At 38.7% G+C, this 17640-nt stretch overlaps 1 protein-coding gene across 2 annotated transcripts; it reads left to right on the forward strand.

The window, feature by feature from the left end:
- The first annotated feature begins 5100 nt into the window (after nucleotides 1-5100).
- NCF4 (neutrophil cytosolic factor 4) lies at nucleotides 5101-17435 on the forward strand. 2 transcript variants are annotated; one of them, XM_058806047.1, is made up of 11 exons: nucleotides 5101-5308; nucleotides 7244-7328; nucleotides 8480-8633; nucleotides 8939-9009; nucleotides 10419-10546; nucleotides 11526-11583; nucleotides 13157-13255; nucleotides 13999-14129; nucleotides 14232-14297; nucleotides 15104-15328; nucleotides 17203-17435. In XM_058806047.1, exons 1-11 carry the CDS (start codon nucleotides 5277-5279, stop codon nucleotides 17237-17239), a joined length of 1086 nt encoding a protein of 361 aa, XP_058662030.1. In that variant the 5' UTR covers nucleotides 5101-5276; the 3' UTR covers nucleotides 17240-17435. The 2 variants fall into 2 exon arrangements, with proteins under 2 accessions (XP_058662030.1, XP_058662031.1); XM_058806048.1 differs by having other exon boundaries at nucleotides 5259-5308; nucleotides 7244-7428.
- The last annotated feature ends 205 nt before the right edge of the window (nucleotides 17436-17640 follow it).

Raw genomic sequence — 17640 nt, forward strand, 5'->3', positions numbered from 1 at the left:
TTATTGCCTCTCTGTTTGCTACTTGCCTGCCTATCCTAATCTCTTGCCCTCTTGCCTCCTGATTTTATTAAGGAATATTGTCCCAATTTATGAACCATTAGAAAATGAGCCATAAACTCTCTATAAGGAGCAGACTGGGTATTTCTGCACCAGAAAATTGTGCTTCTTTTACTATATAAGTGTATCTTAAGTAGTACAACTCCCCTAGGGTAAAGACAATTATACCAGTGTAAAAGTGCATATCCAAATATAGCTGAGTCCCGAATGAGAAGGTACCTTTGTACCAGTAATAACTAGGTCCACAGCAAGGGACAGATTTAATACCTTACCTTTAGAAACCTGAGGTGACAAAACTGGGAATATAGTAATTTCATAATTCATGTATATTCCTAGGAGACACATAAAACCTTCTTAGGGAGAATTGGCCCACTGAGGTCTTATTTAGTGGCCAGTGGTGCCTGTCTTCACTTTTCAGAAAGCTTCACTTAACTACAGGCACTTATCTAAAGTTCCTAAATAAGGTAAAAAGGAATTTGGTCACAGGATTTCTTCAAATGGATAGGGAAATTAAACTGTTAGGAACAGTGTAGGCTGATTTGAATGCATCACCGTACAAATTTTAACAAATCCCAACCCTGTTTTGCCATTTGGGGAAGTTCAGTGAAATTTTTTTTGAGTAACTTTAACAGGTCTTTTGAACTGGTGAAATAGATAAAGCAGATTTTTTTTTTGCCTTCAGTAGCAATCACACAAATTTTTGGTTCTCAAGATGATTAGAAGACTTACAAAAACCATCCTGCCACAAAGGTGCACTGCTGCTGTGCACTAAAAGTAGATTTTAAAGTTCTGGAAGGGTGGTTGTAGGCAAAACTCTCTCAGGAGTGCTTGAATGGAGCTTTCCTGCTTCTTTGTCTGCAATGGCGAGTTACCAGATTTTGACATTGGAGAAATTGACTGGAGCACAGGGCTCCACCTCCAGCCCACATCTGTCATGCACAATAGCAGTGACAAGCTCTGCCCTATTTCTTCCTTATTTACCTCTTTTATCCAGGAAGTCATATATGATCTGGATGAAGAAATGTTCCCTTGTTGTTTCCGAGCTTCCATTTTTCTCACTTTGTCTAGTCCTGGGTATCAAATATCCACCTGAGCTCTGCAAGAATAAAATGTCCATTGTTCATGAAGGACATGAACATGTTCTAACTCTTCCATTCTTAGTGATTCTATTCTATCAGGAAGAAATCCTGTATATATTTCAAAGGAAGCAGGTTTATTTTAAAAGAAGAATTGTTTTCCACTGAGACAAAGATCATAATACTGCTTGTGATATTGCTCTGCATAAGAAAAGCTGGAGAGATCTGCCTATTGAACAATGAACTATCAAACCTCAGAATGGTACTGTTGGTTGCCTATTTCAAAAAAAACTGATAACGTCAAAGATTGACATTTTGGTTTGTTGTTGTTTTTTGGTTTGTTGTTGTTTTTTTTTCCCCTGAAATCCTTATTTTGTTCAAGCAGTAGAGGTGAAAAATCCAGGATTCAGATATATGATTTAGTTTGATATTCTGAGAAGAATGTAATTTTAAAAAATGGTGCTCTTTCCTTAAGATTTGGTTCTATAAACCTCTTCCGTGTTGAGTAATAATTTATTCTGGAAAAGACACCATTAAATTCACTGTCAGGAACAGTGGTAGATGCTGACCTTTAAATTTCTTCAGTCCAAGATGGATTATTTAGTTGTGTTTATATCAGCAGGGCATGAAAAGAGTCTTTTTCTGCAAATACCTACTAGCTACTTTTCACCCTAAAAAAGCAATAATGGAAACACTGTTCAGATTTAATTCAAAGAACATTTCTAAATTCTATCCATCCATACTCCTGTGACTTTTTAAATCCCAACATAATGCATGACAGGGAGAATATCCATACATCCAGATGCTATTAATTGAACCATTTTCAAATTAAGAATACAAAACAAATTAGCTCAACCTATGTTCAAGTTCAGAAAGATAGGACAACTTCAGCTTTTTTATTTTTTTTAATTTTTTTTTCAACTGTCCTGAAAGCATATAGGAAAGAAACAGTTTTATTAGTTACCATTGTGCCAACTGTCTCCTAAGGATTTTGTAGCACTACCTGCAAAAGTGCTCCAAAGATTACAGGGCAGACATTAATAGCTTATCAAATGTAACTTTTGTCCAGAAATTTTACAGAACTGTAATTAATTATTCATGAGCTATAATAAAAATAATTGCTAGTTTATATATGGCTGTATTTGAAAATAAGTATTGTAAAAGTCTATTAAAGCATTCCATAAAGCTGGTGGTCTGTGCAAGTATTATTAAAGGAAAATGGAAAAGATCCCCAAACACTTCCCAAATCAGTGTTATTACAGTTGTAGCTCAGTCTCAAGCAACCACAGGAGTCAAGGCATCCAACTGCTAATGATGTGTATGCTACAGAAACAAATATTCCACATATCCTTTGAAAACAATGGGTTGAGTGAAAGTATCTTGAAAGCCAACTCTGCCATATGTGTTTGTATTTGATGTTCAGCTTCCTTGCAGTTATGGCTAAATGTTACTTCCTTTGCAGATTAATCTGTGATGAGATCAGAATCTTTTAACCATATTATTCTTGTTCACTTTCTCGTATCACTTAAAAGATTTATTCTATGGCTGGTGATTGAGCATAAGTACATTGCACTTTTGTAAGATCAGGTGCATCAGAAAGAAGCCATTATTCCATAGAGATAAGCAAAATGATACAGTTGCTGCTGCCCTAGCAGACATGGTATGTAGTGCTGTCACCCAAACTTGATTCAGCTGAGTATTTCTGCTACATTTTTTGGTTGACCTTTTATTGGAGGTTCATGTATCTCTAGTGCTTTGGGACTGCATTCCTATTTCTCACTAGAATTCTTCACTCGCTTTGGTTGTTTGGTTCTAGCTGATACTGTCAGATTTCCAGGGTGCTGTGTATCCTTGTACATGTGTTTTCTAACAACAGGTGCATTGGACAGAAGGCCACAGTTTCACAGCTCACAGGCACGTCCAAAATAATAGAGAAGATTGTGAACTGTGAAGAGGCATATAGTGGTGGCAGCATATGGTCATGATTCAGTCATCTGAGGATTCTCTTAGTAATCTCCTTTAATGAACCAATTTTTGTTTTATATTCCTTGCACTTGGATGAATTCCTGCTTTCTCTTCTCTTGCACATGTATTTGGGTTGGTGCACAGCACCACAATGACCGTGCCAGCCATAGTGTGTAGATGGGTTTTCTCAAAACTGAGAGCTGGCCATGCCAGATGATGAAACTGGGGACTTTCCTAGTGCAGGCATATCTCCTGACATAGGTACTGTTAGGATATCAGTTTTGTAATGGATATTTATTTCATTCATGAAATAATTATTTGAACAGAGAAAGCATGTGTATTTGATTAGAGACAGCCTATTTTCTCAGCCCAAATAATAGAAATTGCTATTTCTACTATAGTAGCACAATAGTAGAAATGGAAAGAAAGTATGTGGTAGTTGAGGCACTGATTTGGCACAGAAGAACGTGGCAAAACAGTGTTTCCAATCTTAGTCTCACAGTCTTGGTGATCCCTCAAAAAAATCAGTTATCCACTCATCTGAGGTAGAAATCTGCCTTTTGTCAGAAAAGCAAGGCCTTTTTCTGGTTGAGTTCAGAACAAGAAAATACTGCAGAACCATAAACATTCTTAGTAGGTTTAGCATTATTCTGTCAGGTTAGTATTATTCCTACCTGTAATCTCTAGTGGAGAGTAGTGGAATTGACCTGCTTTCAGTTTGCTTTACTCATCTTACAGCAGAACATTTGCATAGACAATTTGTCTGAGAGTTTCTGTCAACTTGTTTTCAAGAAGTCACATCCCTAGATAAACAATGAAAATATATTTTTGGATTGTGCAATATCCTCTGTCTATTAAAAGATGTACCTGCAATATATCTAGATTATCTTTCAGGACATTTGAAAAAAAATAGGATACCCTTTATATGATTTTCTTGTCAAAGCTATGATATGTAGTGGAGTAGCAGATCACTCAGAAAATACAGTTCAGAATTTTGTTCTCCTGGTCTCTTCTGATCAAGAGACACTATATCCCCTCTCAAATTCTATTATGGTGCCATGGAAAGGAGCTGGGTGAAGGATTTACTTCATTAAAATGCAATGCAATGCAGTTACTCTCAAGGCTGATGATTACAGTTGTAAATAGAGTTTTATTTTGAAGGATGCTGGTTGATTTTTGCTCCATTCAGATGGGAATTTTTGTTCTTGGCAGCGGAAGGAGGAGAAAGAGGCAAATATATATTGAACACAAAAATGGAAGAGAGTCAAAGACTGAAATTGAGAGGCATGGATGCACATAACAGTTTTTGACTAAGGCAGATAAGCTGTGTTACAACTTAGCCATATTGTTAAGAAATCATGGTTTCCTCATCACTTTCTTCCTGAAAGATTGTCAACTGATGTTATATAAATGCTTTGTCACTACAGTTTGAGTAAAAGCCAGGGCAAGCCGTTACCTTGTCTTTGTATGTGGCAAATGTGGGTTGTTTTGAGCACATGAAGCCAAAAAGATCTCTGGCCTTTAAAGGACTCCTGTCTTACTTTCATTGATCTGTCCTTCAAATCTCATCTCCTGTGCCCGATGCCCTGGTGTTTGACAAGGCTGACTTTTCTGGTGATACATTCTGCTCCCATTTTAAAATTTATTCTTTAGCTCCACCTCCTGGCTCTTGGTCTGTGAAAAGGAGGATCCTTGGGAATCACAGTGCCTCAAGAAGGGATCAGAAGTATTCATACTAGTTTACAAATATTAATATAGAGGTATATATGGGGACATTTTAGCTGAGGCAAAACAGACTTTGCTGAGCCCACTCATACTGGCTTTCAACAGAGGCAAATATTTTGGTGAAGGGTGGACAACGGAATGTGGCTCATAGTTTCTGCTTTTTTTTGGGCTTTCAGTTTCTCAATTGTGGCAGTTTTGAGACATGACAGACATCACAGAGCAGTCTCTCTTTATTACTGTTTCCCCCCTGATACTTCCTCAAACTCATGGGGGTGGGGAGGTACAGCAGAAATCGTCTGACACTGAAACATTAAAAAAAGATCTCTGAGGCCTTGCAAAGGAGTCTTGTTTCATGCAGGGAGAATTACTTTGACTTCATGTTCATCCTATTAAACCAGGAAGTGCACAAGAAGTAGAGGAATAGATCTTAGTCATCTGGATTTAAGAAGAACAATGTCTCTTCCCCGACAGCTGCGAGAAAAGAGGTAATGTGTTATATAGCCTGCTCCTGCCTCCCCACAAGCCTCATGTAACTCCTGATCTGTTTGGTTGATTTGGATGCAAGCATCTTTGGTGATACTAAAAGGCTTCTTGTTATCAGAACAGTGTGTAACTTCCACACTATTTGGCTGCTTAGGGTCAAGCAGACCATTTCTTTTGCTGGCATGGACTTTCTTCTTTTTGTGGGAAACATTCACAACCTAGGACATAGTGGGTCATTGTCCTCTTTATAGCTGCAAAATAAGTTTCCCTTTTACTGGAGTTTATGATGAGTGTTTGTGATATGACTAATTATATCTCTTGCTCTCCATAACCACATCCTTCTTCACAGTAAGGGGTAGTATTTACAGTATTGTGGGTGGTGCTGATTCATGGCATTTTCCTTGTACAGCAAAATATTGCAAGATGTTGCATCATTGCTTCAGCATTTCAAATGGGCTACGCCTTGTGGAAGCCCCTGGTTGGGATATTGGGATATTCTCCTACCAGAATAAACTGAGACAGCTACCACTTTTTTTTTTTTTTTTTTTTTTTTTTGTATTATCAGAATATTTAACATTTTGTCAGCTTGGGATTTCTTAGATGATCCTTTTAGAAGTCTCTCTTTATCTCATTTGTTATTCTGTTCTCCTCATTCTGGATGCTTTTTGCTCAGCTGTTAATATAAATACCCCTCTGACAACACTGAGTTATAAGACTGAAGCAAAGGTGAATTTGTCTGCTGCTTGTCAAAGCTCTTGCACCAAGGAGAAGGTCATAGAGGAAAAAGCATCTGCCAACCTATGCTTTTCTTGTAGTGTGGGCAGTATAGACCAGTAACATGACTGTGTGGTCATATGGCTGCTCATTAGTAATCCCTGTTCCTGCAGAGATTCTTCTCACTTCAAATCCAATTCTTTCTAGGATCTGCAAAGCTTATTCTAACCTTGCCTACTAACATGAGTTCCTTCACACAATTTTGACATTTTAAAACAAGTATCTTTGTGCTTGCTTCAGGTTATCTGCTGAGACTGGGGGATAAATGACAAGGTCATATGTTCTATCCCTGTGCAGGCCATTCATTAAGAGTTGTACTTGATGATCTTTGAAAGTTGGTCCCTTCCAACTCTAATTATTCTGTGATGAACCTTACCTGCTGTGACTGGGAGGTCTCTCTCCAAATATTTGATAGCCTAGCCTTATTTTTCCAAGCCTTTTTAAGAGTTTGCTTTATTGTGATATCATCAAGAAAACTTGACAACATTTTGACAGCTGGTGTAGGCACCAATAGTTTTGATATAGAACAATACTATGCTTTTGTTTCTTTGTTCTTTTTCTGTTTCTTATCCTGTTGTTTCTTTTCTTATATGTGTGTGGTATTTTTTATGCATCTTGCACAGAGTATAAAGTTTTTAGGATTTAGCTTTGTGCTGTCAGTTTCTACAGCGCCTTGCATAACAAGCTCTTTTCTCAGAACTGTTTCCTGTATTTTGCAGTAATGCAGTAATAATAGCAGCATAAATCATGATGTATAATGATCTCCTTAGGATAGGATCCACTGATGCAGAGTTCTTTCTGTAAATCTCCTAGATTAAGGAAGGATTAAGAATGCATCCACAGCTGATCACATTTCTCAGGAAAAGCTTAGCAGTTCAAGTGTTTGTTTTGTAGTCCTGTTCCTTGAGCAAGCCTAGGAATGAGAAGGATATTTTTCAGGCATAATGAATCTTCTCAATGGTCACAGATATATGCTGAATTTATTGAAATTTGACATCTCAAGATCAAACCTCCAGAGGAAGAGAATGACACCATGAGTTTCTAACATCTTGGTTTTGATATTAGAAAATGTAACATTGCCTATCTTTGCTCTGTGTGGCATAGGACATCTCAAAGGCCATTACCAATATGAGTAACCTAAATCTTCTGTTCTTGCTTCACAGTGATTTTGACCAGCTTCCAGATGATGTACCTGTTTCAGCTAATATCGCAGATATTGAAGAGAAGAAAGGCTTTACTAATTACTATGTAAGAATGGAGATTTATCCTGCCTCTACATGCCTTCACCAGTGACTGGTTTGGTTATGGGAAGCAAAATGCAGTTAATCTGGTGTAATTGCTTTTTGGTGTGAGTAGTTCCATGTGGAAGACTTCTCAGTGCTTTATTTTTCAGGAATGAAGTACGGTTATCCCAGTTTCAGTCTAAAAATTTATTTTCTGAATGAAGTGTAGGAGATATCCTCTAACATCCTAATTTTTCCTAATATCTGATTTGTTTCCTGTTGGAGTGCTGTATCATTGGTGAAGACAGTGGGAAAGTAACTCAGAGGGTAGAAAGGGAGAGTCTTGCTTCATTATTCCGTGGTACTGGCAAGTTAGGATGCTCCCATCTTCACAGGAGGAAGCACATTAAGACACGAAAGAGCACACAGGAAGGGAATAGTAGGGAAAGGCACTAAGATTTTCTGAAGGTTTGAATATGCCCATCTCAGTCTGACTTCTGCTGGAGACATTGCTCTTAAAACCCTTTCCACTGTAGAATTCACGTTTTTCTCTGGAATAGAGTGATATTTGGTTGCTCTGTCTTTATGTTTTCTGAAGGATCTGGCTGCAACGTGACTCAGAGGTCAGTGCGTGGAAATGTTGAGTTCCTTTAGAGCAAAGCAATTTTGTCAAAAGAGAAATAAAATAGTGGTTGAAGGAGGTCAGACAATAATTTCTGCAACAGTGTACATTAAAGTCAAAAAAGAAGTATGAATGCCTTCAATTCTGAAAATCAATTCATTTAAATGTCAGTCTGTCTTTAGATGTAGATGTCCAAGGTATCTTATTGTAAAATATTTGTGTTTGTCTTCATAATGTATTTTGCTTGTCACTGACGCAAAGTGTGCAAGCATAAAGTTGAATCTAGTAATTTCATGTTTCCTTTAAAGATTATATAATATAAAGTAGCCACAGGGACATGCTTCATATGCAAGCTGGACCCACACAAATACCTTGTTATATCCTAGTTCCTGAATTGGCAGATGCTTAACTGAAGGCTTGCTTTCCTCTGTGCTCCTAAGAGGATATTCCCACTAATGGAGCACAGATCTTATGTTCCTATTTTATTCCTCACATTCAGTTGGTGAGTATTTATAAGTATGAACACCAGCCAGAATCCCTCTTCTCTGTTTCAGATGTTTGTCATTGAAGTAAAGCTTAAAGGTGGTGGCAGATACCTGATTTTCCGGCGCTATCGTGAGTTCTATGCCCTGCACACCAAACTAGAGGAGAGATATGGGCCAGAGAGCAGTAACAGCCCATTTACCTGCACACTCCCTGTACTGCCAGGTAAGCTGTCAGTACCAAACCTTTGCACAATTAGCAGCTTTTCAGCTCCAGGCTGCCCTAAGGAGCAATCGAGTGAGAGAAGTAGTTGTGACAAGGAACTAATTCCTGGCTGTGGATGCCAGAGAAGTCATGTTCCATTGACAGCCCTTTCACTTGTAGTAAAGTTCATTTAGAAACCTAAAATCCTTTAGAAAAGATGTAAATTTTTTTTCAGCTTCTACTTCCTCCTGACTGCTTCATTTCTCTGACAACCTCTTCTTTGCTTTTTTTTCTTCAATAACTGTTACAGGTTTTATATTTTCCAGGAAAAGTTTTTGTTGGTGCCAAAAAGGAAATTGCTGAGAACAGGATTCCTATCCTAAATGTCTACATGAAGGTAAAACTTAATTTTAAAGTAAAGAATGCAGTGATCACTGCAGATACTTACATTGAAATCAGCTAAGGCAGAGAGTACTGTTTGGGTTCTAAGTATCTGCTTCTCTCTGCTCTGCTTTTCTGAAGACACAGTGCCTACACTGTGATACCACCTGAAGTCCTCTTCCCCAGATTGTTCAGACTGTAGACTCTGCTGGAGTATGCAGTTCACAAAGGGTCACTCTCTGTCTTCATATACAGATAGACATCCTTACCAAAACCCCCCAAAATGTGTGAGGAAATGGTGAATCTCCAGGTGCTGCATGAATCCATAGTTGGTGTGTGTATCCAAGGGATTAGGAGAATGGTGGGTGGGTTGTGCTTTACCCCACCCACCTTCAAGTGCCACGCTCTTGCTCACTCCCTCCTTCCCTAATGGAATGGGGAGGACAACTGGGAAATGGTAAAACCCACAGGTTGAGATAAGAACAGTTTAATAATTGAAATAAAGTAAAATATAATACCAATAAATAATTGTAATTAGAAGGGAGGTAACAAAAAATACAGAGAAATAAAACTAAAGAAGAAAAACAAATGATGCACCTTACAATTGCTCACCACCTGCTGACCAATGCCCAGTGCCCACTGAGCAGTGATCTGTGGCTCCTGAGCAACTCCCTCCAGTTACATACTGGGCATGATGTCCTATGGCATGGAATATCCCTTTGGCTAGTTTGTACCAGCTCTCCTGGCCATGCTCCCTCCTGGATTCCTGTGCAGCTCCTCACTGGCAGGACTTGGGAACCAGAAAAGCCCTTGGCTTAGACTAAGTAAGCCAGTAGTTAGAAACAACTAAAACATCTGTGTGTTATCCACATTATTCTCATGCTAAATCCAACACACAACACTGTGTGTTGGATTTAGCCAGCCACTTAGAAGCTTTTCTTCTTAGCCAGCTACTAAGAAAAAAACTGACTCTCTCACAGCCAGAATCAGGACAGGTGGGCTTCTGAGAGTACCTGAATTACATTGAAGATGCAGCATACATCAAGGAGAGATATTCTTTGTGTGCAGGTTAACTGAAGACCTTAACTTCAAATCTGTAAAAGTCTGAAGCACTGGCCAAGACTGCCTTCTTTCCACAGTCATTCATGTTCTGAAAAGAAAAACAAAAAGCAATTTACTCCTGCAGTAAATCAGGTACAAAAAGCGTGAAGCAATACATTGGCCAACTCCAGGAGTAAAGAGGAAAGACTGTCAGCTGTTCAGCTGTGTCCTGCTGAGTGAGAAAGGAGAGGAGGGAGATTTCTGGCAGTAATGAATATCCTTCATGATCCTGTAGGTCAGAGAGGCATATTTGTTACATGTAAATAAATAGAGAATTGGTCTCTCCCACTGTTACACTCTGCTTCCTACTTGCTCTTGGCACAGAACCTGCTCTGCCTCCCTGCTTGGGTGTTGATGGATGAGGACGTTCGGCTGTTCTTCTACCACTCAACCTTTGATGGCGAGCAGGTGCCTCACAGACTGAGACGGCTTCGCCCACGAACACGCCGAGTGTAAGTGATTGACATGTTTTTTGCAGCATTGCTTGATGGAAGAGATGCTGTCCAGTTTTGGGTGGAGAGATAGATGAGGATCACCACTGTGTTTTCCAAGTGAATCCATGAATCCCTAATATGAGGGTCTTTGTGGTAGAGTGAACACAGAGTATTTCTTGTTTTCAGTAATCTTGGATTTTTTAAGTGGATGTGTACTTGGATTAAAGGAAAATTCCAAAATGAGAGTATTTGCCTTTTTAAAAATACTGTCCAGCTCTATCTGCCCATATTTCTTTAATGGTAATCTCTATTACAATGTGCAGAATATCCAAGCCAAGCTTAAGGACATAGGCTTGCACCACTGAAGTCAGTGTGAGTTTTGGCACTGAATTCAGTGAGATCTGGTTCAGACACTAAATGAAACTGAATATTTAATTTGTTCCCATCCTTTGTCAAAACAGGGGCCTGTCCTACATAGCAGCATTGACACCCCTTTGGAGAACTGCTAAGTAGATGTCATACTTCATTACCCTTCAGATAAATTAATTCTCCTTTCAGCATTACAAAGATGGGCTTGCTTCCTTTTCACCTACCTCAAACAGTGCAAAAACTGCATGTGTGTATGATGGCAGAGTTTGAACTAAATGCCATAAATGCTAGAAACAATGATGCCCAGAAAGCAGAGTAGGGGGACTGAGCAGTGCTGTGGAAGAGAGGTCCAGAATACTGACTGTATTGAAAATTCCATCTGTTCTCAGGAGCAGACACCATTAGATTGCTGCTGCTCTGCACTGAAACTGAGAGAACTAGGGCAGTGTCATTGCATCCATATTTATTTACTTCAGCGCTGCACACAGATTCTCATGCTGTTTCTCTGGTGATCTATGGCTTATATGCCCTTTAAACAGTAAAAACACAGACACTGCACTACTGATTGTGTAGCATTTTTAATGATTTAGAAAGATGTTTTCCTCCCTGTTGTCTCATTTCTTTGCAGTAAGAGTGTTTCAGATCAAGTGCGTGTTTTTGACCGCACCGCAGCTCCGCGGGCTGAGGTGAGTACTCTGCACAACCTGTCACAGGACAGGAGATTAAACTCTGGTTTACTGTGGTACCTCATCCATCAGGTTGCCATTTTCAATTAGAGCTTGGGGGAAGAAAGTGAAATAAACAGAGAAAAACAATTGATTTTAACAACAGAGAATGAAACAAAGGATGGGAAGAGATGTCCTGTTCCTCATCTCTTGAGTAATAAGAAGGTCTATGGTGAAATCAGAATGACAGGAGATTCAAAACTGAGACATGTACAGCTTACTGCCAAACGGTCCACATTTGCATGGTGCCACCCATAAGTTAAATCTAAAACAGGCATAAGCTTCAGCCTCAGTGTCTTCAGCATATGTTTAAAAGCTTTGTAGGGGAGGCATCTTATTTTCTATTTTCTATAACATAAATGTATTTTCTGTAACATAAATGCCCATACTCTTGTCTGTGTGGTATATTTTCTCAGTATTAAGCACATGAGACTGCTTTGTAACCAGTACTTGTCTGAGCAGGGTTTTGCTTCCTGAAACATGTGATTTGCCATATAAGATTAAAATCCCCAGGCATCTGCTTTGAGTTTTGTTGCTTTTGTTCTTTACACAGAGAGTGACAGGTCTTGGAACAGTAATATCTCTTAGGTTTTATCTGTTAATTTATTAGTATTGAATATACCTACCAGAACTTTTCAATAGGTGAAAAAAGGCTTTTGAAAGGGCTAATAAGTAGACACTAGCACAATAGTAGCATTGTTTTGTTTGTTTTTTATTAAGAGAAGTCTTGGCATTAACAAGACCAAAAGAAAAACTGCAACACAGAATAAAGAGCACCTTTTCATTTTTGTTCCTCTAAGACCATTTAAATGACCGTGTTTCCCTAAGCACAATGGGGGAGATGTGTATTTTTGATTACACAGCCACTTTAACTCTCCAACCTTTTGTTAGGATGATAAGCATGTATTTGCCTCCTTTTTTTTTTTTTTTTTTTTCCCCTGAAGAGGTCATCTAAGTTCCATTTCAACAACACGTCAATTTCCCAAGCTTTCCCACATCTCCCAGTTCAGCATCCAGACCTGGAAGCTAGATGTAAAAGCAACAGTTAGTTACCCTTAAATTAAGACACAACATTTCTGCAATTTTAAAGGCTCTTTGTGGTATTTTGCAGCAAATCTAAAAGTTGCAATGAAAAATAATATATTTTTTGAGTTCTCAGGATTTCAAGCTGTTAGTTGGCTTTAGCTCTGTTGCCTTACTTGCTCTTAAGTACTTTCAACTTATGTATATTGATCTCTCTTGTGCTCAGTGTTCTGTCACTTTAAGAATCCTTTTATGTAGCTCTCTCAGGGCCATGTTTATCCTAGTGCTTTCACTGCTTCTTCAAAGCAGTTTTGTGTGTGCTGAGTAGGAGAAGAGATTGTGAGAACTGCAGACTACGGTCAAATATATGTGACCTTATCCCAGAAATACATATGTGATGACAGAGTGCACACTGTCTTGCTGCTTTATGCGTTCTCCTCAAGAACACAACAGAAAGATTTGCTTTTGTAATTCTGTGAATTAATAATTTTAAGGTTATTACTTTCCATAGGCACTGTTTGATTTTCCTGGAACCAATAAACTGGAACTCAGTTTCAAGAAAGGAGATTTGATCTATCTACTCAGCAAAGTAAACAAAGACTGGTTGGAGGTAAGACTGCAATAGCAGTACTGAATTATTAGCATACCTTGAAATATATGAGTAGAAAGGGCTCTTCTGATCCTTGTGACCTGCCTCTTCCTTTCAAGGAGAAACTGTATCATAATCAGGTCTTACTGTCAAAACTAAATCCCTGATTCCAAATTAGTAATTGTTTGGTTCCTTGATGGTTTTTAGCTTACAAAATTTTTTGCCCTCCAGACTTCAGTTTTCATTTGCATTTGCTTCTGCTGGAATGTTTTTTAAATTCTTTGGAAGTGATTAGAACACAGAAAGGCCACAGAAAGGAGATGGAAACTCCATTTCAGCGATTAATTGGTTTCTGGCCCCAGGGTGAGTTGATGTATGCTTCATGCTTCATACCACAACACACGTCAGCCTGATTAGAGAGAACTTGGGTAATGCAGCAGTGTTCTGAAAAAAGGATGAGGGGAACATACTGTGTGTTTGCTGATATGGTATCTCTGCTTGCTCAAACACCACAGCCTTCCTTGCTAACCATCTGACTTGCATTTTTTACACACTGTTTCACTCCCCTGCCTGGTATTTGACTATGTAATTGTATAACCTTTTTGTAGGGATGCCATCAGGTCACTTCCACAGAATTTCTTTTCTTGATTATAGTGGAAAAATTCTTACTGTTATTTCTATCTAAACTAATCGAATTCCAGAACTTATTGCATGTGGCCAACATGGCATGGTTTTCTTGATTCTAGCATTTCCTATCATTCCAGGGAACTGCTGATGGTGCCACTGGGATTTTCCCATGTGCTTTTGTGAAGATCATAAAAGATTTACCACAGCAGGAAGACACAGTTAATAAAGTTCGCTGTTATTACTATGATGAGACTGTGAGCACCATCAGGTAGTAACAAAATAGCCTTCAAGTTTGCTGATGAAGAAACACCAGCAATTCTCTTGTCATGATATGTAATGACTATATGTGTTCTAAATACATCTTCCACAGGGATATCTCAGTGGAAGAGGATCTGAGCAGCATTCCATCATTCAAAGATCTAATGGAATTGATGAGGTACAATGCAAGCACTTGGCTGTATATTTGATACTTAAACATTTGTCAAGTTCATTCTGGTTTGAGATTTTCCACGTTCTACTTGGTCAGCACCATGTTTTGTGTATGAAATACTTTTCAAGAGTCTTGAAGAAGTTACACTTTGACTTGGCCCAGGGTCATCTGTGCAGACACTAGTCCTTCTCAGGATTGTCAATGAGTAAGGAATGACACACACTTCTGACTCAATTGTGATGGGTAGAAATTTCCATTTCTTCTACTATGATAAGAGCCATACCCCTGTAAAAGCATCTTCTGTCTAGTACATTTCTTCAGGATGTAGGACATGGCCTTCTAACCCTTGTTAAACTATATTAATCTGGTGTTGAACATCAGTAATTTAGAACATTAAATATTAGTAAATATTGGTAATAGAACACCTGTTCTAATATTCTTACACTCCTCAGAAAGAGCAAAAATAAGTAGGCAAAAGTGAGTAGTAGCTACAGTCAGCTCTTTTGCATGGTAGTTCAATCAAACACACAGAGTAATTGTGCCATTTATATGGTGTTACTGGAAATGGTTCTTGGTTCTGGTAGATTTCTTAGCTTAAACACAACACAGCATGAATGTGGCTATATGATTTCTAGTACTGCTGTATCAAGAAGGCCAAGATACCCAAGGCTTTGTGTGAGTTTTATTAAAATTAATTAGATTGTCAGTATTGTGTGACTTTTACTAAAATTAATTAGATTGTCAGATTCATCATGTAGCACCTCCCAGGCATTCCTTGATTTCTGGGGATCAATCCATTTCTTTTGTCCCAGGCAGGAGTTTAACCAAGAAGACATTGTTTTGAATTACCGGGACCCTGAAGGTGACCTGATCCGCTTGCTCTCCGATCAGGATGTTGAACTCATGGTGTCTCAGAGCAGAAGAATTCCCTCTGAGAAGCACTTCTTCCCTTGGAAGTTGCACATCACTCACAAAGATGACTTGGGTGTCTACAACACTAGTCCAGGAGGAGGTGCTACTCAAACAGTAGGGGCTATGTAAGTGCTATATAGATATCCCTCTCTGCAGGCAGTTTCCTTCAAAATGTCTTTCAAGTGTCCTTGAAATGAGTAATTTTTAGTGATATATTACCTTTCGGTGTAAAATCTGTACTTAGTTAAAATCCGTACTTAGTTCTTCAGCTTTTTAGCACACATCTGCAATACAGACAATCTACATAGAGACCAGAGAAAGTGAGTAATAGAGAAATAAAATCATGGGCCATGTTTACAAAGCAAGTCAGTGTCAGCCTGCAGTAGAGGTCTCCTGAGCTCTTAGACCTGCTCTAGTTTCTGTTCTCACTCCCAAGACTAGTTTTTTGTCCAGAATGTCTTCATAAGCTTTTGTTTTTTCTCTAGACTCCCATGAATTTCTCTTCATTTGCTGATCTGAAGGTTTGTGGGCCATTGTGTAATTATATCTCTCATGTTGGAGTCTGACTGGGTGTTCAGAGTTTGTCCTAGGAGGATCAATAAAACTTTTTTGGATTTCAGTGAAGAAGTTGCAGCCCATCTTAACTTTCTTCTTTTCCACTGATCAGTATATTGAATTCTGTGAATCAAACCTAGTACACCTGTGGTTTTCCTTTTTGACCTTTATATAACTCTACAATCTACTTATTTTCATGTTTAGGAAAATGTGTAGGATATCCTACTGAAACAGCAATTTCTTCTATATCTTTTGCTTTCTGACACTGCATTCAAAGTAGAACTAACAAGAAATTACTGTATCAGATTCTTCAACAAATAAAGTTAAATATTAGTTTGTCCATTTTTATTTACAAGTGGGTTTTTTTGGGTGGGGTTGGCTTCTTGACATTATTTTATTAAAATATTACAAAATGTAACTTCCTGCTTCAGAGGTATTGTAGCAACGCAGTTTAGAAAGGCGATGAAGTAAGAGCAATGATTGTGTCAGTGATATTACATGTTGTGATGCATAAGAAAATGCAATGTAAGTTTGAAGCCTAATGGCAGGTATGGACTGCAAAATTTCTGGGGTGCAGTATTCTTTGTTACTTGTTCCTAGAGTTCAACAGAGCAAGTGGCACTCAGAGATCTTCAGTGACAGCTGGATCCTGTGATGTAGCCAGCAACTCAGCATGTCTGTCTCAAAATGGAGGAACATTTTCAATGAGAAGGGATAGGGAGGAAAAATTTCTGCTAGGAAACAACTGTCCTCTTTTATAAGGGTGCTGGAAGAACATAAACACACTGGCTTTTGAAAATCAGGGCAGGATGATCCCCCTCTGCCTTTAAACTGCAATGCAAAATAAATTCTTCCCATCCAGCCAAGTTACATATTCCCCTAACTGTCTGCAGGTTTTATATGGACACCTTCTCACACAGAGTTACCCCAGATATTCTCAATTTTCTTTGTCTTACTTTACATGTTTCCCTTATTCACATGGTAGGGGGTTTTCTTTGGTTTTTTTTTTTGCTTGTTTATTGATGCAGTTCTGATGAGAGAATAACTGTGCTACCTGTGGTCAGTACCATGGGGATTGAGAGGAGGAGTAACAGTGCAGGATAGACAGACTCTGCCAGTTATATTCTGTGTCTGGGAACTCATATAAGCCCCCATAGTTTATCCCTGAGAACACAAACATGAGCATGTCTCTCCCTTATGGCTGCCTAACTTTCCTAAGGTTTATTTCTGAAGGCTACTGGGCTGTTTTATGGTTGGATTAAAAGATCAGGCTGCCTTGGATGTAGGATAACTTCAGATCAACTACTCTCACCAGTTTTCTTTTGTTTTCTTTTTGTACTACAGTACTTATAATTTATGGTTAATTGTTGTTGAAATGGGTAAGACTTAGAAATATTACTAAAGAGTTACAGAGATAAGGGTAGTTCACTCTCCCCCAATACAGATGTACAAACAAGAGTCCAGAGAGATCCCTGCCATGAAGATTGTCTATTCTAGAGCAAAGCACTGGAGTGAAACAGCACTGGAGTGAAAAACAGAAAATTCTTTCTTCATCTCTCTCACATCTGCTGCAGTCAGTCCTGTATCTTTCTTAAAATATAAAAGTCTCATGATCTGGTAATTACTAACACATAGATTGGCAATGACAAACTTCCTTTCCCTCCCTTCCCAGTTAACCCAACAGTCCCATCTAAGTGCGTGCTTTGGGGGCTAAAATAGGAAGTACAGACTTCCTATTTTGTGCAATTGCACAGACTTTCCTTGAAAGGGGGGGTGTCAGCTTCTCTGAAAGTGGCATTTGAGGTTCATAAAAGATGTAGTAGTTATTTGAAGACTTACTTGCCAAGAAAATCCTGTGGTTGGTTTATACTTCTGTCTCCAG

This window comes from Ammospiza caudacuta, chromosome 5 (genome assembly GCF_027887145.1).
Source record: "Ammospiza caudacuta isolate bAmmCau1 chromosome 5, bAmmCau1.pri, whole genome shotgun sequence".
Classification (NCBI taxonomy): Eukaryota; Metazoa; Chordata; class Aves; order Passeriformes; family Passerellidae; genus Ammospiza; species Ammospiza caudacuta.